The 20,759-nt window shown below is 41.9% G+C and overlaps 1 protein-coding gene across 1 annotated transcript; it reads right to left on the bottom strand.

Annotated features, from left to right (window-relative positions):
* Nucleotides 1-18,999: 18,999 nt before the first annotated feature.
* LOC129656293 (general transcription factor IIF subunit 2-like) lies at nt 19,000-20,671 on the bottom strand. The gene is made up of 2 exons (XM_055587004.1): nt 20,550-20,671; nt 19,000-20,015 (listed from the first exon to the last, which is right to left on the bottom strand). Exon 2 carries the CDS (start codon nt 19,935-19,937, stop codon nt 19,164-19,166), a length of 774 nt encoding a protein of 257 aa, XP_055442979.1. The 5' UTR covers nt 19,938-20,015; nt 20,550-20,671; the 3' UTR covers nt 19,000-19,163.
* Nucleotides 20,672-20,759: the final 88 nt, after the last annotated feature.

Below are 20,759 nucleotides of genomic sequence, written 5' to 3'. Positions count from 1 at the left end.
CCTTTTCTTTGGGATGGTTTTGTTCACTGCTCCTGTACAGTGTTATGGACTTCATCCATTGTTCTTCAGGCTCACTGTTAACTAGATCTAGCCCCTTGAATCTATTCGTTACCTCTACTGCAAATTCAAACAGGATTTGATTTAAGTCATACCTGGCTGGCCTATTGTTTTTCCCAGTTTTCTTTAGGTTAAGCATGAATTTTGCTATGAGAAGCTGATGATCTGAGCCACAATCAGCTCCAGGTCTTGTTTTTGCTGACTGTACACAGCTTCTCCATCTTCAGGTACAAAGAATGTAATCAGTTTGATTTTGGTATTGACCATGTGGTGATGTCCATGTGTAAAGTTATTTCTTGTGTTATTGAAAAAGGGTATTTGCTATGACTAGTGTATTCTCTTGGCAGAATTCAGTTAACCTTTGCCCTGCTTCATTTTGTTCCCTGAGGCCAAACTTGCCTGTTACTCCAGGTATATCTTGACTGCCTACTTTTGCATTCCAATCCCCTTCATGGATCACTGCCTTGTCGTGGCGAAGGGGCTTATGTAACTCAATGAAGCTATGAGTCATGCTGTGCAGGGCCACCCAAGACAGATGGGTCATAGCAGAGAGTTCTGACAAAATGTGATCCACTGGAGGAGGGAATGGCAAACCACCCCAGTGTACTTGCCATGAGAACCTCATGAACTGTATAAAAGGGACATCTTGCTGCTGCTGCTAAGTCACTTCAGTTGTGTCCGACTCTCTGCGACCCCACAGATGGCAGCCCACCAGGCTCCCCCATCCCTGGGATTCTCCAGGCAAGAACACTGGAGTGGGTTGCCATTTTCTTTTCCAATGCATGAAAGTGAAAAGTGAAAGTGAAGTCGCTCAGTTGTATCCAACTCTTAGCGACCCCATGGACCGCAGCCTACCAGGCTCCTCCGTCCATGGGATTTTCCAGGCAAGAGTACTAGAGTGGGGTGCCTTTGCCTTCTCCAAAAAGGGACATCTTACAGCTCATCAAAAAAATTCATTGTGGAGGGAGACCCTTTGTGTGCAGTGATTGTGGGAAAGTGTTTATGCATGAAACCCAGCTCAAGATCCAACAGAGAGTTCACACTGGAGAGAAGCCTTACGAATGTGGTCAATGCAGGAAATTACTCACCTGGCCTTACTGAACATATGAAATCTCACACATATGAACATATGAAATTGAACATATGAAATCTCACACACCCAAGAACTCATATGAATATAAGGAATGTGGGAAAACATTCAAGTACAGATCATCCCTAAACACTCCAGAATCCATACTGGCAAGAAACTGTACCAAGGGAGACAATGTGGCAAAGCCTTTGCGGACTCGTCAGTGCTGAGCTTGCATCAGAGAATTCACACAGGCAAGAAACCTCACAGGTGCACTGAATATGGCAAAGCCTTCATCAGGAGCTCACATCTTCTTTAACATAACTCACATAGAGCAACAAAATAAAGGCAGCACATGTGAGAAATCTTTTAACCAGAAGACATATCTTGTTATCCATCAAAGAAGTCATAAAAAGAAGAGAGCTTTGTAAATGTGGGAAAACTTAAAATTAGCCTTTTACTAAAGCAGCAAAGAATTCATTATAAGAAAAACCCTATCAGTTGAATAAATGTGGAAGAGCACGTCTGAAATTCATGTTCTATAAGTGATATTACTAATTTTTTGGAAACAATTATGGAAAATTTTGAGCTATAGGCAACTTTACTGTACAGTAAAATTGAGGAAGTTATGAAAAAATTGAATAATTATGCATCAAACTGACTGTAATTGCATATCTACTCTGCCCCCTGATTTGTGATGTTCACACCAATTATACAAATATCTGCACTGCTTTAGAAATTTGTATATCTATAGATTTGACATATGTGCTATTCATATTATACTGATTTATATCTGTTGTAATGGTTGTACAACATTGTGAACATACTTAATACCAATGAATCATACACTTAAAAATGGTTTAAGTACAGTAAATTTTATGTTATGTATATTTTACTAAAATAAAACATATATAAATAAAACTTAACCCCTTCTAAAAGTATATCTATTAATATCTTTGGTAAACACCATCATTGTCTCTTCAAAGCCTAAAATCACCATATACAGAACTGCCAACTGTAAGAGAAATAATATGGTTTCTTATGGAAATGAAGGTCAGCAGTATGAACTTGATCTCTAACCATTTTGGGGCACTTGCAAATAGTTGCAGCAGTTGTTCCTGAGCCTGAACCTTCTTGAGCCTCCTCTTAAATAATAGTCAGGGACGGTTATGAAGTCTTCTGCTCTGCTCAGCTGAGCACATCATGTAATATGTTTTTGTCTCTATGGAAAATACGTGTGTGCATGTGTGTGTATGTATTTGATCCTGATTAACCAAACAATGAAGAAAGGAAGCAGCTGTGTTCTGTATTAATCCTAGCACTTAGTACATGGAAAGAGGCATTTCTCCAAGTAGATAGTCATAAATAAAAGCCATCCTATTTTGCTGGAGCAACTTCATAAGTAGAAGTGAGCCTAGCTGAAGCAGCATATAACTGGAGTACCTAGTTTTTAAAAACTAGGTGTTAAAATATTTTGCAACACTTCTGGAAGAAGATTCTTAAAAATCAATATTATTGATTAAATTGTCAATATTATTGTTAAAATCAGTCATTACTTTTTTGTTTAGGAAATCGATTCAGAGATATCTCAGACATGTTTGGAAATTTCCAGGTGACTAGCATAGGTATCATTGGAGAAGGCAATGGCACCCCACTCCAGTACTCTTGCCTGGAAAATCCCATGGATTGAGGAGCCTGGAAGGCTGCAGTCCATGGGGTCTCTGAGGGTCGGACGACTGAGCGACTTCACTTTCACTTTTCACTTTCATGCGTTGGAGAAGGAAATGGCAACCCACTCCAGTGTTCTTGCCTGGAGGATCCCAGGGACGGGGGAGCCTGGTGGGCTGCTGACCATGGGGTCGCTGGAGTCGGACACGACTGAAGTGACTTAGCAGCAGCATAGGTATTATACCAAGCTATTTTGAAGATCTTGTCTGCTTCCTTGAAGTACTCAGCAACTCTTATAATTCGACATTACATACATTCTGTGTATTCCCTTTAAAAATGCACAATGATTTTAAGTGAAATTTTTGTAGAGTCCGTAAGCTCTTTCTTCAGACATTTTTGTGAAGCTTAGATACAGTGTTGAGCTTAAACCTATATTCACAAAATCAGGTTTTCTCTTGGAAGCATAAGTTTTTCGATTAAATATGTGAGGTTGGGATTGTTTACCCTCATTAGCATTCTTGCAGGGTGATGATGAGCAAAGACATGTGAATGAGAGTGATTTTCTGAATATCCATCAGATCTAAGTGAAACTTTGTTTTACAGAGTTTTCATTCTATGTGCTAATTAAACTTAGGTGCAGCCAAAGATGGAGAAGCTCTATACACTCAGCAAAAACAAGACCAGGAGCTGACTGTGGCTCAGACCATGAGCTGCTTATAGCCAAATTCAGACTTGAATTGAAGAAAGTAGGGAAAACCACTAGACCATTCAGGTATGACCTAAATCAAATCCCTTATGATTATACAGTGAAGTGAGAAATAGATTTAAGGGACTAGATCTGATAGATAGAGTGCCTGATGAACTATGGAATGAGGTTCGTGACATTGTACAGGAGACAGGGATCAAGACCATCCCCATGGAAAAGAAATGCAAAAAAGCAAAATGGCTGTCTGGGGAGGCCTTACAAATAGGTGTGAAAAAAAGAGAAGTGAAAAGCAAAGGAGAAAAGGAAAGATATAAACATCTGAATGCAGAGTTCCAAAGAATAGCAAGAAGAGATAAGAAAGCCTTCTTCAGCGATCAATGCAAAGAAATAGAGGAAAACAACAGAATGGGAAAGACTAGAGATCTCTTCAAGAAAATCAGAGATACCAAGGGAACATTTCATGCAAAGATGGGCTCGATAAAGGACAGAAATGGTATGGACCTAACAGAAGCAGAAGATATTAAGAAGAGATGGCAAGAATACACAGAAGAACTGTACAAAAAAGATCTTCACGGCCCAGATAATCACAATGGTGTGATGATTGACCTAGAGCCAGACATCCTGGAATGTGAAGTCAAGTGGGCCTTAGAAAGCATCACTACGAACAGAGCTAGTGGAGGTGATAGAATTCCAGTTGAGCTATTCCAAATCCTAAAAGATGATGCTGTGAAAGTGCTGTACTCAATATGCCAGCAAATTTGGAAAACTCAGCAGTGGCCACAGGACTGGAAAAGGTCAGTTTTCATTCCAATCCCAAAGAAAGGTAATGCCAAAGAATGCTCAAACTACCGCACAATTGCACTCATCTCACACGCTAGTAAAGCTCAAAATTCTCCAAGGCAGGCTTCAGCAATGTGTGAACTGTGAACTTCCTGATGTTCAAGCTGGTTTTAGAAAAGGCAGAGGAACCCCGAGATCAAATTGCCAACATCCGCTGGATCATGGAAAGAGCAAGAGAGTTCCAGAAAAACATCTATTTCTGCTTTATTGACTATGCCAAAGCCTTTGACTGTGTGGATCACAATAAACTGTGGAAAATTCGGAAAGAGATGGGAATACCAGACCACCTGATCTGCCTCTTGAGAAATTTGTATGCAGGTCAGGAAGCAACAGTTAGAACTGGACATGGAACAACAGACTGGTTCCAAATGGGAAAAGGAGTATGTCAAGGCTGTATATTGTCACCCTGTTTATTTAGCCTATATGCAGAGTACATCATGAGAAACGCTGGACTGGAAGAAACACAAGCTGGAATCAAGATTGCCGGGAGAAATATCAATAACCTCAGATATGCAGATGACACCACCCTTATGGCAGAAAGTGAAGAGGAACTCAAAAGCCTCTTGAGGAAAGTGAAAGTGGAGAGTGAAAAAGTTGGCTTAAACTTTTCAGAAAACGAAGATCATGGCATCTGGTCCCATCACTTCATGGGAAATAGATGGGGAAACAGTGGAAACAGTGTCAGATTTTATTTTTCTGGGCTCCAAAATCACTGCAGATGGTGACTGCAGCCATGAAATTAAAAGACGCTTACTCCTTGGAAGGAAAGTTATGACCAACCTAGATAGCATATTCAAAAGCAGAGACATTACTTTGCCAACAAAGGTCCGTCTAATCAAGGCTATGGTTTTTCCTGTGGTCATGTATGGATGTGAGAGTTGGACTGTGAAGAAGGCTGAGTGCTGAAGAATTGATGCTTTTGAACCGTGGTGTTGGAGAAGACTCTTGAGAGTCCCTTGGACTGCAAGGAGATCCAACCAGTCCATTCTGAAGGAGATCAGCCCTGGGTTTCTTTGGAAGGAATGATGCTAAAGCTGAAACTCCAGTACTTTGGCCACCTCATGCGAAGAGTTGACTCATTGTAAAAGACTCTGATGCTGGGAGGGATTGTGGGCAGGAGGAGAAGGGGATGACAGAGGATGAGATGGCTGGATGGCATCACTGACTCGATGGACATGAGTCTGAGTGAACTCCGGGAGTTGGTGATGGACAGGGAGGCCTGGCGTGCTGCGATTCATGGGGTCGCAAAGAGTTGGACACGACTGAGCAACTGATCGGATCGGATCGGATCGGAATCACACCAAATCACTTTGTTGTTAAGTTGCTCAGTCATGTCTGACTCTTTGCAACCCCAGGGACTATAGCCCAGGCTCCTCTGTCCGTGGAATTCTCCAGGCAAGAATAATGGAGTGGGTTGCCATGCCCTTCTCCACGGGATCTTCCCAACCCAGGGATTGAACCTGGGTCTCTCATATTGCAGGCAGATTCTTTACCATCTGAGCCACCTGGAAACTATTATTCAGCTATAAAAAGAAATAAAGTACTGACACATGTAACGACATGGATGGACCTTGAAAATATGCCAAGTGAAAGAAGTCAGTCACAAAATATCACATATTGCTTGATTCAAGTTATATAAAATGCTTAAAATAGGCAAGTTTGAAGAGACAGAATGTAAATCAGTGGTTGCTCAGGGCTAAAAGCGGAAAAGAGGATTTACTGCTAATGGTGCGGAGTTACTTGAGAGGGGTGGGTGGATAAAAATGTCCTAAAATTAGGTTGTGATGGTTGCACAACTAAACACAAGGAGAGCCAGAAAGAAATGACCAGAAAGGCAGAAATCTTCTGTAACCTAGTCACAGAAGTATAATAACAACCCTAATTCATAACCATTTCAGTTTAAGCAAATGAAAGGGAAATTAACATTGTTAGTATTTCTTATTCTACTTGTTAGAAGCAAGGTCCAGCCCGAACTCCAGACGAAGGGATTATCCAAGGCTGTGATTACTTACCTGGAGGCATGAATATGGCAGCCAAGTCAGAAGCTTCCTACTGTACACCCATTTTAGATGATTGTGTGATTGTGTGTGTGTGCACAGTCGTGTCTGACTCTTTGCGATCCCATGGACTGTAGGCTTCTCTTTGCATGGGATTTCCCAGACAAGAATACTGGAGTGGGTTGCCGTTTCCTCCTCCAGGGAGTCTTCCAACCCAAGGATCAAACCTGCATTGCCTGTGATTCCTGCATTGGCGGGCAGGTTTTTTACCACTAGCACCACCTGGGAAGCCTAAAGCTTTTGACAATCTTGGAGTTCATGTAGTAGAAGGGCCTTGTAAATGGTCTGAGTGGGTTGAGGGTATCAGCCAGTAGAAAAATATTTGCAATCATGAAAATGTCTGTGGAGGAGGGAAACCCTATGAAGAACGTAAAGGTGGTGAGAGTTATTGAAGAGCTGCCTGCCTTAGACATCTTCAGAGTCCACATGGGAGAGAAACCATATCCACATGATGAGCACAGTAAGAGCTTCGCCAGATGCTCCACTCTTCTCCATTATGCCCTCCATTCCCATTCAGGAGAGAAAGTGTATTGATGTGGTATGTGTGGTAAGAATTTTAGGAGTGTGAAACTTGGCATTTGAGAGAGGGCCCATAGGGAGAGAGACTCTATAAATGTGATGAGTGCAGTAAGGCTCCTCTGAGGCATCAACACTTCATATTCATCTGAGAAACCACACAAGGGAAAATTGATATTAATGAGTGTGATATGGACTTCAGTCAGAAAGGAAATACCTTTATTAGAATCTACACGGAAGAGAAATCCTTTATAATCGATGTGATAATAAGGACTGTCAAAACTGTGAGTTACAGACATGCAGCAGAGGCACCTATTACAAATATGACAATTGTGGAGAGGGGAAGAGCTCACCCAAAACTTCAACACTCATAATGAAGTTACACATAATGAATTTATATTCATAATGAACATACATAATGAATATACTCATAATGGAGATACACTCATAATGAAGTTGCACGTAAGAAATAAACCATACTAATAGCCTAAGTGAAATTTAAATGAAAATGTTATTTGTCAAGCTTTTTAATGTTACAAGATACAGAAGCTGTCACCTTAAGGTTCTGTTTATGAAGAAGCAATAAAGAGAACGCTGAAAAGAATTATTTCTATGGGACACCATGGACCCATAAGGAGAATGAAAAAAACCTCACAAAGAGTCGGGTTCATATCATGACTTGTCCAGTGGTACAAGATTCTGCCAAGAATACAAATAATCATGGGGGTAGGTCCACAGTGCTTCTTTTCCAGGGTAATGATATCTAAAATCTTGCCTTTATGTTTGTGAACTTTCCACTTTTACATCTCTTAGGTGAGTATTCTTGTTTCTTACAGTGTGGTTTGCAGATCACCTATATTGGAATTACCCAAGGTGAGTGTGATGTTCAGTTGCTCAGTCGTGTCCAACTCTTTGCAATCCCATGGACTGCAGCACGCCAGGCTTCCCCGTCCTTCACCATCTCCTGCAGCTTGCTCAAACTCATATCCATTGAGTCGGTGATGCCATCCAACCATCTCATCCTCTGTCATCCCCTTCGCCTCCTGCCTTTGATCTTTCCCAGCATCAGGGTCTTATTTCTAAAGAGTCGGCCCTGTGCATCACGTGGCCAAAATATTGGAGCTTCAGCTTCAGCATCAGTCCTTCCAATGAATATTCAGGACTGATTTCCTTTAAGATTGACTGCTTTGATCTCCTTGCAGTTCAAGGGACTCAAGAGTCTTCTCCAACACCACAGTTCAAAAGCATCAATTCTTTGGCTCTCAGCTTTATTTGTGGTCCAACTCTCACATCCATGCATGACCACTGGAAAAACCATAGCTTTACTAGACAGACCTTTGTTGGCAAAGTAATGTCTCTGCTTTATAACATACTGTCTAGGTTTGTCATAGCTTTTCTGCCAAGGAGCAAGCGTCTTTAAATTTCATGACTGTAGTCACCATCTGTAGTGATTTGGGAGCCCAAGAAAATAAAATCTCTTTCACTGTTTCCCTTGTTTCCCCATCTATTTGCCATGAAGTGATGGCACTGGATGCCATGATGTTAGTTTTTTCAATGTTGAGTTTTAAGCCAGGTTTTCACTTTCCTCTTTCACTTTCATCAAGAGGCTCTTTAGTTACTCTTTGCTTTCTGCTATAAGGGTGGTGTCACCTGCATATCTGAGGTTATTGATATTTCTCCTGGCAGTCTTGATTTCAGCTTGTGCTTCATCCAGCCTGGCATTTCACATGATGTACTCTGAATAGACTTTAAGCAGGATGATAATATATAGCCTTGATGTACTCCTTTCACAATTTTGAACTAGTCCGTTATTCCATGTCTGGTTCTAACTGTTGTTTCCTGACCTGAATACAGATTTCTCAGGAGGCAGGTAAGGTGGTCTGGTATTCCCATCTCATTCAGAATTTTCCGTAGTTTGTTGTGATCCACACAGTCAAAAGGTTTGGCGTAGTCAATGAAGCAGTAGATGTTTTTCTGGAACTCTCTTGCTTTCTCGATAATCCAACAAATGTTTGCAATTTGATCTCTGGTTCCTCTGCCTTTTCTAAATCCAGCTTGAACATTTGGAAGTTCTCAGTTCATGTACTGTTGAAGCCTAGCTTAGAGAATTTTGAGCATTACTTTGTTAGGGTGTGAGATGAGTGCAATTGTGTGGTAGTTTGAGCATTCTTTGGCACTGCCTTTCTTTGGGATTGGAATGAAAACTGACCTTTTCCAGTCCTGTGGCCACTGCTGAGTTTTCCAAATTTGCTGGCATTTTGAGTGCAGCACTTTCACAGCATCATCTTTTAGGGTTTGAAATAGCTCAACTGGAATTCCATCACCTCCACTAGCTTTGTTCATAGTGATGCTTCCTAAGGCCCACTTGACTTTGCACTCCAAGATGTCTGGCTCTAGGTGAGTGATTGCACCATCGTGGTTATCTGGGTCATTAAGATCTTTTTTGTATAGTTCTGTGTATTCTTGCCACCTCTTCTTAATATCTTCTGCTTCTGTTAGGTTCATACCATTTCTGTTCTTTATTGTGCCCATCTTTGCATAAAATATTCCCTTGGTATATCTAATTTTCTTGAAGTGGTCTCTAGTCTTTTCCATTCTTTTGTTTTCCTCTGTTTATTTGCCTTGATCACTTAGGAAGGTTTTCTTCTCTCTCCTTAATATTCTTTGGAACTCTGCATTCAGATGAGTATGTCTTTCTTTTTCTCCTTTGCCTTTCACGTCTCTTCTTTTCTCACCTATTTGTAAGGCCTCCTCAGACAGCCATTTTGCATTTATGCATTTCTTTTTCCTGGGGACAGTTTTGATCACCTTCTCCTGTGCAATTTGTGAACCTCCGTGCATAGAACTCTGTCTATCAGATCTAATCCCTTTAATCTATTTATCACTTCCACTGTATAATTGTAAGGGATTTGATTTAGGTCATACCTGAATGGCTTAGTGGTTTCCCTACTTTCTTCAATTTAAGTCTGAATTTGGCAATAAGGAGTTCATGATCTGAGCCAAAGTCAGCTCCTGATCTTGTTTTTGCTGACTGAATGGAGATTCTCCATCTTTGGCTGCAAAGAATATAATCAATCTGATTTCGGTGTTGACCATCTGGTGCTGTCCATGTGTAGAGTCTCTCTTGTGTTGTTGGAAGAGAGTGTTTGATATGACCAGTGCATTCTCTTTGCAAAACTATTAGCCTTTGCCCTGCTTCATTTAAGTGTAAATAATACCTTAGTATTTTGTGCATGAAAACTTCAGTGTATATAATCATCTTATTGGGCTTCAACCATATCTAATCAGTCTACAGGTGTGGGGACCAAGGATTTGCATTTATAAAAGCTCCTCCTCCCCTTGTAGGTGATTATTATGTATACCAAAGTTGGACAATTACTGCTCTATGGAGTGTTTGCATAAGGTTAAGAAAAAGAAACAAAATCTTAGGTGGCATTTTACTAGTGTGCTGAACCTACTGAATACAGAAATTTATACCAATAAATTGATTGAAGTAGGAGGTAAAATCTAAGAAACTTAAAAATGCACATCAGCTGCCAAAAGAAATATTAACAAAGGATTCTCTGACATCACCCAAGATGAGATAGGTGATGACCACAAATGAAAAGTAATGGGGACAAGCAGCCACAACTCAGCTTTTAAATGATGTTATTTCTAAAGCTTTAAACATGGTTTGGTATGGGAATATACAACTTGATAAGGGGAGTCTGGTATGAGTCTATTATATATGGAAAAAGACAGATTGAGAAATTTCTATAGTTAAGTAAGATACTGGTTAAGTTGTCCTTAGAGCAATGATGATTAAATTAGGAACATCAGCATAAATTCAGTCTGTCACTGAAATAATTTGTGCTGTCTCTGGCATCAGCTTATTTACTGTAAATAGTCATATGGAATGGTATAAACATGCAATTTATAGCCTAATCTGAATCTGTATCAGTGATTTCCAAATGTGTGTGGGCATCAGAATCAACTGCAGCTTGTTAAAAATATAGTTATCTTGGGTACCACTCCAGGAGGCTGAGATTCAGCATTTCTGTGAGAAGGCCTGACTAAGCATCTAAGTTCCAGGTTTTTGGAACTGCTGTACTTTATTGTCCTTTTCTAAATGGAATCTGGGCTTCCTCGAAGTTGGCTGATTCAGAGTCTCAGTCATGGCAAAGTGGGGTCTGGAACATCCTGTTAAGGTCCTGATGCTGACAGTTTCCTGAGGTCATGATTAAGAGGAGTAAAGGAACCGCACAAGAAGAGGGCTCTGCAATTTGAGTTGTTAAAGCCATCTCTGATCGCCCTTACTCAGAGCCAATCGAATATGTGGACAAGTACTGTTTAAAGAATATAAAAATAAATTTTCACTTAGCAGTTCCTCACTGAAAGTATGTTTCTGGTTCTGGAACACTTTGCTCTGCAAGTAATATGTACACCCCCTTTTCGGACATGGTACCATAGGAGTGAGTGAGCCCACAGGCTCTGAGCCCCCACTCCCAGGCTCTCTATAGAAACCTTTATATGGGGCTCTGATACGTTGTCAGAGACAGTCCATGGAATTCAATAAGGAGCAGGTGTCTACTTCAGAAAACAGGCTGAGGAGGGGCAAAGAGATCAGGAAGATTGAGCGTTTGTCAAGGACAGAGCTACCGTGCTGTCCATCCTGTTCTGATGACATTTTAAGACATTTAACACCTGGCATCCCTGAAATCAGCAAACAGTTGAGGATGAGGTCTCTTCAAGAAACAAGCCAGGAGAAGCCAGGAGGTCAGGAGAAGCCTCCTCACCAAGTGCTTTGTCAGCAAACTTGTCTGGGACTAAAGGTGAGAAATTTGGGGGCAGGGATAGAGGAGAGTCACTCTTTTGGAGGGTCCACTGTACCCTAACAAATAAACAGTTGTTTATTTATTTTTAGGAGAGTTATATTTAACTTTATTATTATTTTTAATTGAAGTACAATTGATTTATATAATAGTTTCAGGTGTACAACATAGTGATTCAATATTTTTATAGGTTATATTCCATTCATATTTATTATAAAATATATGCTGTACAATATAGCCTTGCAGCCTAAGCCTTTATTTTAATAATCTACTATTAAGCAACTAATATGATCAGTCTGTAGGTTATCAGTTACGGGGAATAAGGACAAACTATTCCTTTTACATTCTCTGATTCTTTCTGCTGACCTGGGTCTCTGGAACACCAAAGCATATTTGACAAATTCACCCATAAGCAGCTGAATCAACTTTATGAAACCTTTCTCCCAATTACGATTTCCTCTTAAATAGGAAATTGTTATTTTCATTAAAGTCTTGGTTTGTGTTCAGTTCAGTTCAGTTCAGTCACTCAGTCGTGTCCGACTCTTTGCAACCCCATGAATCGCAGCACGCCAGGCCTCCCTGTCCATCACCAACTCCTGGAGTTCACTCAAACTCGCGTCCATCGAGTAGGTGATGCCATCCAGCCATCTCATCCTCTGTCGTCCCCTTCTCCTCCCGCCCCCAATACCTCCCAGCATCAGAGTCTTTTCCAATGAGTCAACTCTTTGCATGAGGTGGCCAAAGTACTGGAGTTTCAGCTTTAGCATCATCCCTTCCAAAGAACACCCAGGGCTGATTTCCTTTAGAATGGACTGGTTGGGTCTCCTTGCAGTCCAAGGGACTCTCAAGAGTCTTCTCCAACACCACAGTTTGTGTTAAGGCTTTTCAAATTAATGCCTAAGTCCTGGAATGGCTATCAGGTTGCACTTAGGGAGTTACTTTTCTCCTCTACCACCATCCTTATTTCCCAAATCTCAGAAATGTTACCCTCAAGTGATTATAATTGTCATCTTTACTTTTGATTTATTTTTCTGCCTTTTACCTACATACTGAGCCTTAGAATTAGAAATGAGTAACATCTCTCAGGCCAGGGCTACCCTGCTGCTAAGTAATCTCTAAGAGTGTAGCTCCTGGTAATCCTTGATGGGCTTCTTGTGTGTAGCCCTACACCATCCAGAATTCTGATTGCAAGTTCTTTTGCTCAAACATTAAGGTTGACCATGGCTTAATTGGTATAGCCACTATGGAAAACAGTATGAAGTTTCATCAAAAAATTAAAAATAGAGCTATCATATGATCCAGCAATTCCACTTCTGGGTATTTATCTGAGGAAAAGGAAAATGCTAACTCAGAAAGATATCTACACCCCCATGTTTATTGCAGCATTATTTATAATAGCCAAGATATGGAAGCAACCTAAATGTCCCTCCCTGGATAAACAGATAAAGAAAATGTGATGCACGCATGAGCATACACGTGTGCTCACACACACACACCAGAATATTATTCAGCCATAAAAAGAAGGAAATCTTGTGAATTCGCTGGCAGTCGAGTGGTTAGGACTCTGCTTCTGCTGTAAGGGGCATGAGTTCAGTCCCAGATCAGGAAACTAAGATGCCACCTCCTGTGCAGTATGGCCAAAGAACAAAACAACAACATAAAAAACCAAGTTCATAGCCAGAGAGAACAAACTGGTAGCTGCCAGAGGTGTAGGGGGCAAAATGGGTAAAGGAGGTCAAAAAGTACAACTTCCAGTATAACGTAAATAAGTCATGTACAGCATGGTGACTATAGTTAATAATACACTGTATTGCAGATTTGAAAATTATTAAGAGAATAAATCCTGAAAGTTCTCATCACAAGAAAAAAAACTTTGTAGTCTTGTGATAATCATTTTATAATATATACAAATATTGAATCATTATGCTGTATACCTGAAACTAATATAACCATGTATGTTGATTATAACTCAATAAAGAAAAATAAAGGAGGACCATTGCTTATTTCAAAGACTGTCAAAAATAAGCATTGAATAAATTCTTTTTAAAATTGAAGTATAGTTAATTTACAGTGTTGTAGTTTCTGGTGTACAACAAAGTGATTCAATCATATATATATATATTTACATTCTTTTTCAGACTTTTTTCCATTATAGGCTATTACAAGATATTGACCGTGCCACTGTGTGCTCAACAGTAGGACCTTGTTTAATTTATATATAAAGTTTTTATTTTGTGTTTATTTTATATTTATTATTTATATGTATGTTATTGTTTTGTATTTATACATAAAACTAGTTCTTTTTTTAACTGTATAAGTAGAGGAATTTGGTGCAAAGAAGGTAGCTTTGGTAGAACTAGGTAGCTAGCCCTCTTTCCCAGCCTCTCAATCTCCCTCTCCACCAGTTCTGAATATAATTGTTAGTGCCTCTCCACTAACAATTGGGATACAGAGCCAATCTTTACTTAATTTAGTCATATTTTTATAGTTAAATGAATTGCAATCCTCAAAATGAATTTGTATGCTCTTGATACCCATCTCATTCCAAATTTTGTTAACCTTCTAGCCACAGAATCCTTGAAGCCACTTTCCTCACTTGTTTTTAAATTTCCAAAGCTTCACTTACCCATTCAAATTGACTTAAATTCAACCATGACTTGTCCTTAGCCATCTAATTGGATGGATAGATTTAGTAAATGTTCCTGAATTGAAAGCCATTCACGCATTTAAGGAGTGAGTGCAGGTCCTGTGCCAGGTGATCTGATGGGAAAGGCTGGCCTGCTCATTTCTTCTCCATGGGCCCCTCTGTGTGGACTGCAAATGCTTGTCCTCTCTGGGAGCTGGCCCAGGTTGGCCAGCACTCTATGCGTCACTCTGAGCATGCCAGAACTTCAATAAGAATTGTTATTTTTGAGGACATCGATGAGATCATGTAGAGCATGATTCCCTTTATTCATCTTCTATGAGTAACTGGAACTCAGATTTCTTGGAAAGCTCTGCATAATAGCAGGAGAAAGTGTGGATGGCCTAGAAAATTAGGTAGATGTCTATGACTTGAAGCAGTGAATAGGGAATCATCTAAAGTTTTATACCAGGTATAAAATAAAGCTGGATGTTTCAGGTGAAAAAATTTGCAGAGACATTATTAATAGAATTATTAATAGAAAGTATGTGGCAGCAGTAGATAATAGTAAGAAACTCAGTGTTTCAGTCATGGAGTGATGGAGACCAAACTCAGGGAAGGGAGAGTATGGGAGGATCTAAGAGCTATTTCCTAGAGAGACTGTAGAAAGCAAGGGGGAAACTGTGGCAGAAAATAGTATTCTTTCAAGCTGACACCATAGTTTCCAGGAGGGAATATTATGAAGAAGGAAATTTATTCCAAGTGTTCCCAATAATTCAGAAACAATGAACAGGAGTTGGGGACTACCAGTCTAAATGACGGAAGGCTGCCATTTCCCCTCTTGGTGGCTTTATGACTTCACAGAAATTACTTAACATCACTGACCACCACTTCCTGTCTTTCCAGTTCATGTTCTCTGGTACTTACAGGCCAATAATTCTTCAACCCCACTGGGGTCTCCTAGGACCTGAGACCCATTACTTTCCACTCTCTGTCTCTCCCCTCCTATCTCCACTTTCCACTTTTCCATCATCGTAGATATCTGCAGACAGCTTCAACACTCTCCCCTCTCTCCATCCATCATACTAACCTAGAAAACCCCAAACCATTGATAACCCCAACTCTGACCCTGGGCCTATACTCAGAAGCTGATTGTTGCTGGAATAAAGTCACACAACACTGACTGCCTTCACATTAATCTCCTGACTAGACAGGTACTCTGAACATGCACCACTCATGATATGATCAAACTAATTGTATTTTTGTCTCTTATCATCCTTTTAACACCGGGCTTCCCAGGTGGCGCTAGTGGTAAAGAAACCACCTGCTAATGAAAGAGATGCTGGTTTGATCCCTGGGTCAGGAAGATCCCCTGGAGAAGGAAATGGCAACCCACTCCAGTATTCATGCCTGGAGAATCCCATGGACAGAGGAGCCTGGCGGGCTACAGTCCATGAGGTTGCAAAGAGCTGGACACGACTGAAGTGGCAGCACATGCACAATGATCTCATTCTCTTACCCGTAATATTTGGGCTTCCCTGGTGGCTCAGCTGGTAAAGCATCGCCTGCAGTGCAGGAGACCTGGGTTGGGAAGATCCCCTGGAAGGGACAGCTACCCACTCCAATATTCTGGCCGGGAGAATTCCATGGACTATTCCAGGGGGTCGCAAAGAGTCAGACACGACTGAGCAACTTTCACTTTCATCCTTTTAACATTCATTTCTGGAGTAACTTCCTTCCCTCACTTTTCTTCTCTTAGGAAGTAAACAGCCTTACAGTCATGTAAGTCAACCCAAACAGTCTTGCTTCAGTGATAAGAATATCCAGACATGGCTCAGTGTTGAGCCCTCCCACCTTCCCCACGTGGGAACAGCTTCATCACTCTGCTCCCTCCTCCCTTCCTGCTCATCTCCTCCCCTAGTCATTAACCACGGTTTGGGACCCACCAAAGTGGAAGGCCAGAGGAGGAAGGAAAGTAGTATGTGAACTGGTACCCTTGAGGTATGGTTTCAAGCCCTCTGGTGCCAGTTGGCACTTTGGTTGGCTCTTGTAAAGGAAGAAAGCCAGTGCTCTCATGGGTTGTGCTGTGTGATGGTTATTTGGAAGCTTCCCATTGCGTAAGCCTGACTCAGAGGAAGGCACCTCTGCTCTACCTGGCTGCTTACGAGTCCCTCCTCAGCCCTGTCATCAAATGCCATTTCTTAGCCTCTGTCGGCCAAGGTCTCTCCACCCCTTCCAGACACCCCTGTTGGACAGGACCTGAGAAAACAGCACGCCAGCTCCTTCTCTAGCTCCTGGCCCACAAGAAGCATGTGTAACCCTTGTCAGGGCACATTCCAGGAATGAGATAGGTCCCCGTGCAGCAGAATGCCCTGACCAACGCAGCAAAACAGCCCTCCTCTGGCCTCCAGATTTCCACGTCCACAGTCTACTGTAGCTTTTCCCAGTGTTCTCAGGCCTCTTTGCTTCCAGCTCAGGGAACATGACTCAGAGCTGTCCTGGTGGGCACTTTGAAGCCTCTTCAATAGACTTGGGTTCCAAGTTAGCAGCCTCTCACCTGACCACCCAAACGGAAAGAGGAATTTCTCACCTTATCATCAGCAACTTTTCTCCAAAGAGTTCCTTTCTCTGGGCTCTTCCTCTCACTGTCTGCTCCCTTTTGAGCTCCTTGGTCTGGCTGAGGATTCAATCAAGCAGGTCTAGAAGAGTCAGACCATTTTCTTGTAGATCTCCAGAGAGCGATTTGCCCCCTCACCTGGGGTTTCACATCTGCTGTATCTTGTGGCAGCTGGTTTCACATCTATTCTATCTTGTTGCCAAGTCAGAACTTCATTTTTAACAACTCATTTCACTTTAAAAAACACTCAATACCACCCAGAAATTCACAGTTCACTAGTCAGCATGCCGCTGGCCTTCCAAGACAACACAAAAATCAGGGAAATGGCGTCTGAAGTTGCAGAAAGTCACTCAGTCTAGTCCAATTCTTTGCGACCCCATGGGCTATATTCTCCAGGCCAGAACACTGGAGTGGGTAGCCTTTCCCTTCTCCAGGGGATCTTCCCAACCCAGGGATCGAATCCAGGTCTTCTGCACTGCAGGCAGATTCTTTACCAGCTGATCCACAAGGGAAGCCCAAGAATACTGGAGTGGGTAGCCTATCCCTTCTCCAGTGGATCTTCCTGACCCAAGAATCGAACCAGAGTCGCCTGGGTTCAAACCCACTGTCTGTCTGCCCATGTAGTAGCTAGGTGACCTCAGGCAAGTTATTTAACATCTCTGTGTCCCATTTCCTCATCTGAAGAATGGGCTCCAAATATATTTACTTTCCCCGAATTGTTATAAGGATTAAATGAGTTGACACCAACAAAGTGCCTAGAACAGTCCCTGAAGTCTAGTAAGTGTTCAGTGGGCATTAGTCATTATTACGATCTCCACTCACCCCCCCCCTCACATTTAATGACTTTGCATCATATTTTATTGAACTAATGAGGCACCAGAAAGGGATGCCCATTTATTTCTTCCTGCCACCAAATCGACCAGCATACCTGCTTCTTCACTAATATTCTTTTTTCTCTCTGCCTACTAAAAATATCCCTGCCAACCCCCAACCCCCAGCCCAACCTGTGCCCAAGACCCCACCCTGTTCACTGTCAAGGAGTTCTTTGACTTCCTTCTCTCTCCACTGTCATTGACTTCACTGGCTGACAACATGCAGGCATTTTTTTAAAACAAAAGCAAAAAAAGCCTCAACCCCACCTCCCTACAAAGACTTTGAAGGATGGGGTGGGAGAATGGAAGAGAGACTTCACATCTCCCCCGTGGAGCTGCTGAGAGAGAAAAACTAATAACGTCAGATCGTAAGCACTGCACCCAGCTTACGCCAAAAGTGTAAGTGTTAGCCGCTATCATTGTCACTGTTGCTATTATTCTTGTCGGTTTCCATCTCAGTGCTTGCTGTCAGAGTGCAATCTCTTAAAAAGATATTTCAGGCAATGATTAAGAATCCAAGCTTAAGATGCCATCCAGGGACTTCCCTGGTGGGCCAGTAGTTAAGAATCTGCCTTCCAATGCAGGAGAGGTGGGTTTGATCCCTGATTGGGGAACTAAGATGCCACATGCCATGGAGCAGCTTCAGTTCCCCATCTAGAGAGCCCGAGGGCCACAACAAAGACCCAGCTTAGCCACCAAAAAAAAAAAAAAAACCCCACAAAAAACCCCAAACCAACCAACCAGACAAACCAAAAAACCCCAAATTATCATTAAGAAAAACAAAATACAATCCACATACGACTTCCTTGAAGTAAGTAAAGGACCTGTAATACAACCTGTTTCCACTCTATCGGACACCATCCTCCTCACCTGTCAATTAGCAGTTTTAATGATCTCACCCTCTTACCCTTAATATTTTTGCATTCATGTTTCTACATATGAAGGGACCATATCTTAAACATTTCAGAAGCAACTTTGTTCTTCAGTCATTTTAGAAGACTGAATTTGCTTGCCTGCATCCCCACTCCCTGCAGAGCCCCCACCTCCACCCCTAGCCACATCCCCAGCACACCCCTGCCCAGTTTCGGATGCCAGGTCTCTTTAGACTTAGATGAGCTGAGCTCTTTATGGATGCAGCAAAGATGAGAAGTCCTCAGACAATATTTTCTCAATTTACAGCCTATTTTATTTCCTTGTTTTACAATGTAAATGTGAATACTTAAAAAGATATTAAACCTCCCTACCCCCTAATAGCACAGCCTCACACCAGTTTTTGTGTTGGAAGATCTTCAAGTTCATATTGACACCTTCGTGACAAAGGGCTGTCTCACTCTCTCTTGGCTGCTCTCTGGTAACACCTGTACTCTTCCTTCAGCTCCCAAGTGTTTTTGTGGGGTCCTTTTACATTTCGAACACCGATTTCATTCAGGATTTCCTTCAGGTACACCACAGGTTGCATAGTGATGCCAACCAAGTCCTTTATATTATAATACTGGTGTTTCTCAAAGGCAGCAAATAGCAAGGTTAACACTTGGTCTTTATCCGCCTTCACTCTCTTTCCGGTTTCTTTCTTTCTCTTCTCATATTCAATATTGTACTGATGATTGGCAACAGGTTTAAAATTGGTCGTGACCACCTTCTCCAGTTTCTGTACAGTTCTGGCAGGTTTGGAAGCCCCCTCTATTTGCATCCTCTTCAGCCTCATGTAGTTTTCACTGGGAGCAGGTCTGCATTCGCCGCGATGGACCACGGTTCCTTGCAGGGAAAATTGATCTGGCTCATGCTCAGTCAGCACCGTGAGGACCTGCCCTCTGTCTGTCTGCAAGAGAAACTGATGCTCCGTGGGAGCGTGGACCGGGACCGGTTGTCCATCTGTACCCCGAATGTCTGTAAGTTCCTTATTCAGAGTAAAGGAGATTTCCGACTTCCCTTGATTTGTGGCAATCTTTAGCTTCCCTACTTCACCGCTTCCAGAAGCTTCCGACCACTGCTGCGATAGGTACTTCGGTACCTTCACCAGCCACATCCGCTGGTTCTGTCGGATTCCCTCCAAGTTGAGTGGAATGCTCTGGGGCTTGAGTCGGCTGCCTCCGGAGGCCATGGGCACCTGAGCTGAGGGTGCAGAGTTAGGAATGCAGGGGAAGCCAGACACCAAAACCAGCTGGTGGAATCCAGAAGCCTAGAGAGGAAGCAGGAAATACACGCACATTCAGAAATGTTCAAAGATGGGGTCTTAGAATCCACAGAGTGCTATGCTATTAATTCCAACAATTGTACAATTGTCAAATTATTCATAATAATGGGAGATGGCAAACCATAAAAGTGGGGAGTTTGATAACTGTGTGGCACAAGGTGAAGACGAAATACTTCCACAATTAAAATTACAGGAGCTTCAATCTACCAATGTAGGAATTTTTAAGACACAGTCATCCCTAAACACCTACTCTACCAAGCTTCCCCTCTCCCCTGCTCTATATTTCTCCAGAGCACATGAAACATCCTAGATTCTTTATATTTTTACATATTCATCATATTATCCTATATCTCTACCCCACTCCAGACTCTAAACACCATGAAGGTAGAGTTTATAGCTTGCTTTTGGTGTTTAATAATTTTGTTTATTTCTTTGAGGGAGGCAGAGAGAGCAAAGAGTGAGCATAATTTTACAAAAGGAAGCCAGGAGGGAAGGCCCTTCCACCAGGCTGAGACTCACCAGAGGCAGCAGAAAACTGTCGAGCAAGGCTGGCCAGGGAGGGTGCTCTCTACTGAGCAGGCTCCACGCTGCCTCTCCCCGGAAATGAGAACAGAGTTTCTCTGCATGGCCCTATTTATTGCTACAGGTAGGGAGTCCTTGACGGGATTAGGTAACAACCAGACTGAAAATCCAATCACCTTGATTCAGTTATGGGTTTTCCCCCAAACA

This window comes from Bubalus kerabau, chromosome 6, assembly GCF_029407905.1.
Source record: "Bubalus kerabau isolate K-KA32 ecotype Philippines breed swamp buffalo chromosome 6, PCC_UOA_SB_1v2, whole genome shotgun sequence".
Lineage (NCBI taxonomy): Eukaryota > Metazoa > Chordata > Mammalia > Artiodactyla > Bovidae > Bubalus > Bubalus kerabau.
The sequence above is the reverse complement of the archived record's forward strand: the minus strand, read 5'-3'. Positions and strand labels throughout refer to the sequence as shown.

Coding starts and splice junctions, on each gene's coding strand:
- LOC129656293 (XM_055587004.1), bottom strand. CDS start 19,937: ATGGCCTCCGGAGGCAGCCGACTCAAGCCCCAGAGCATTCCACTCAAC.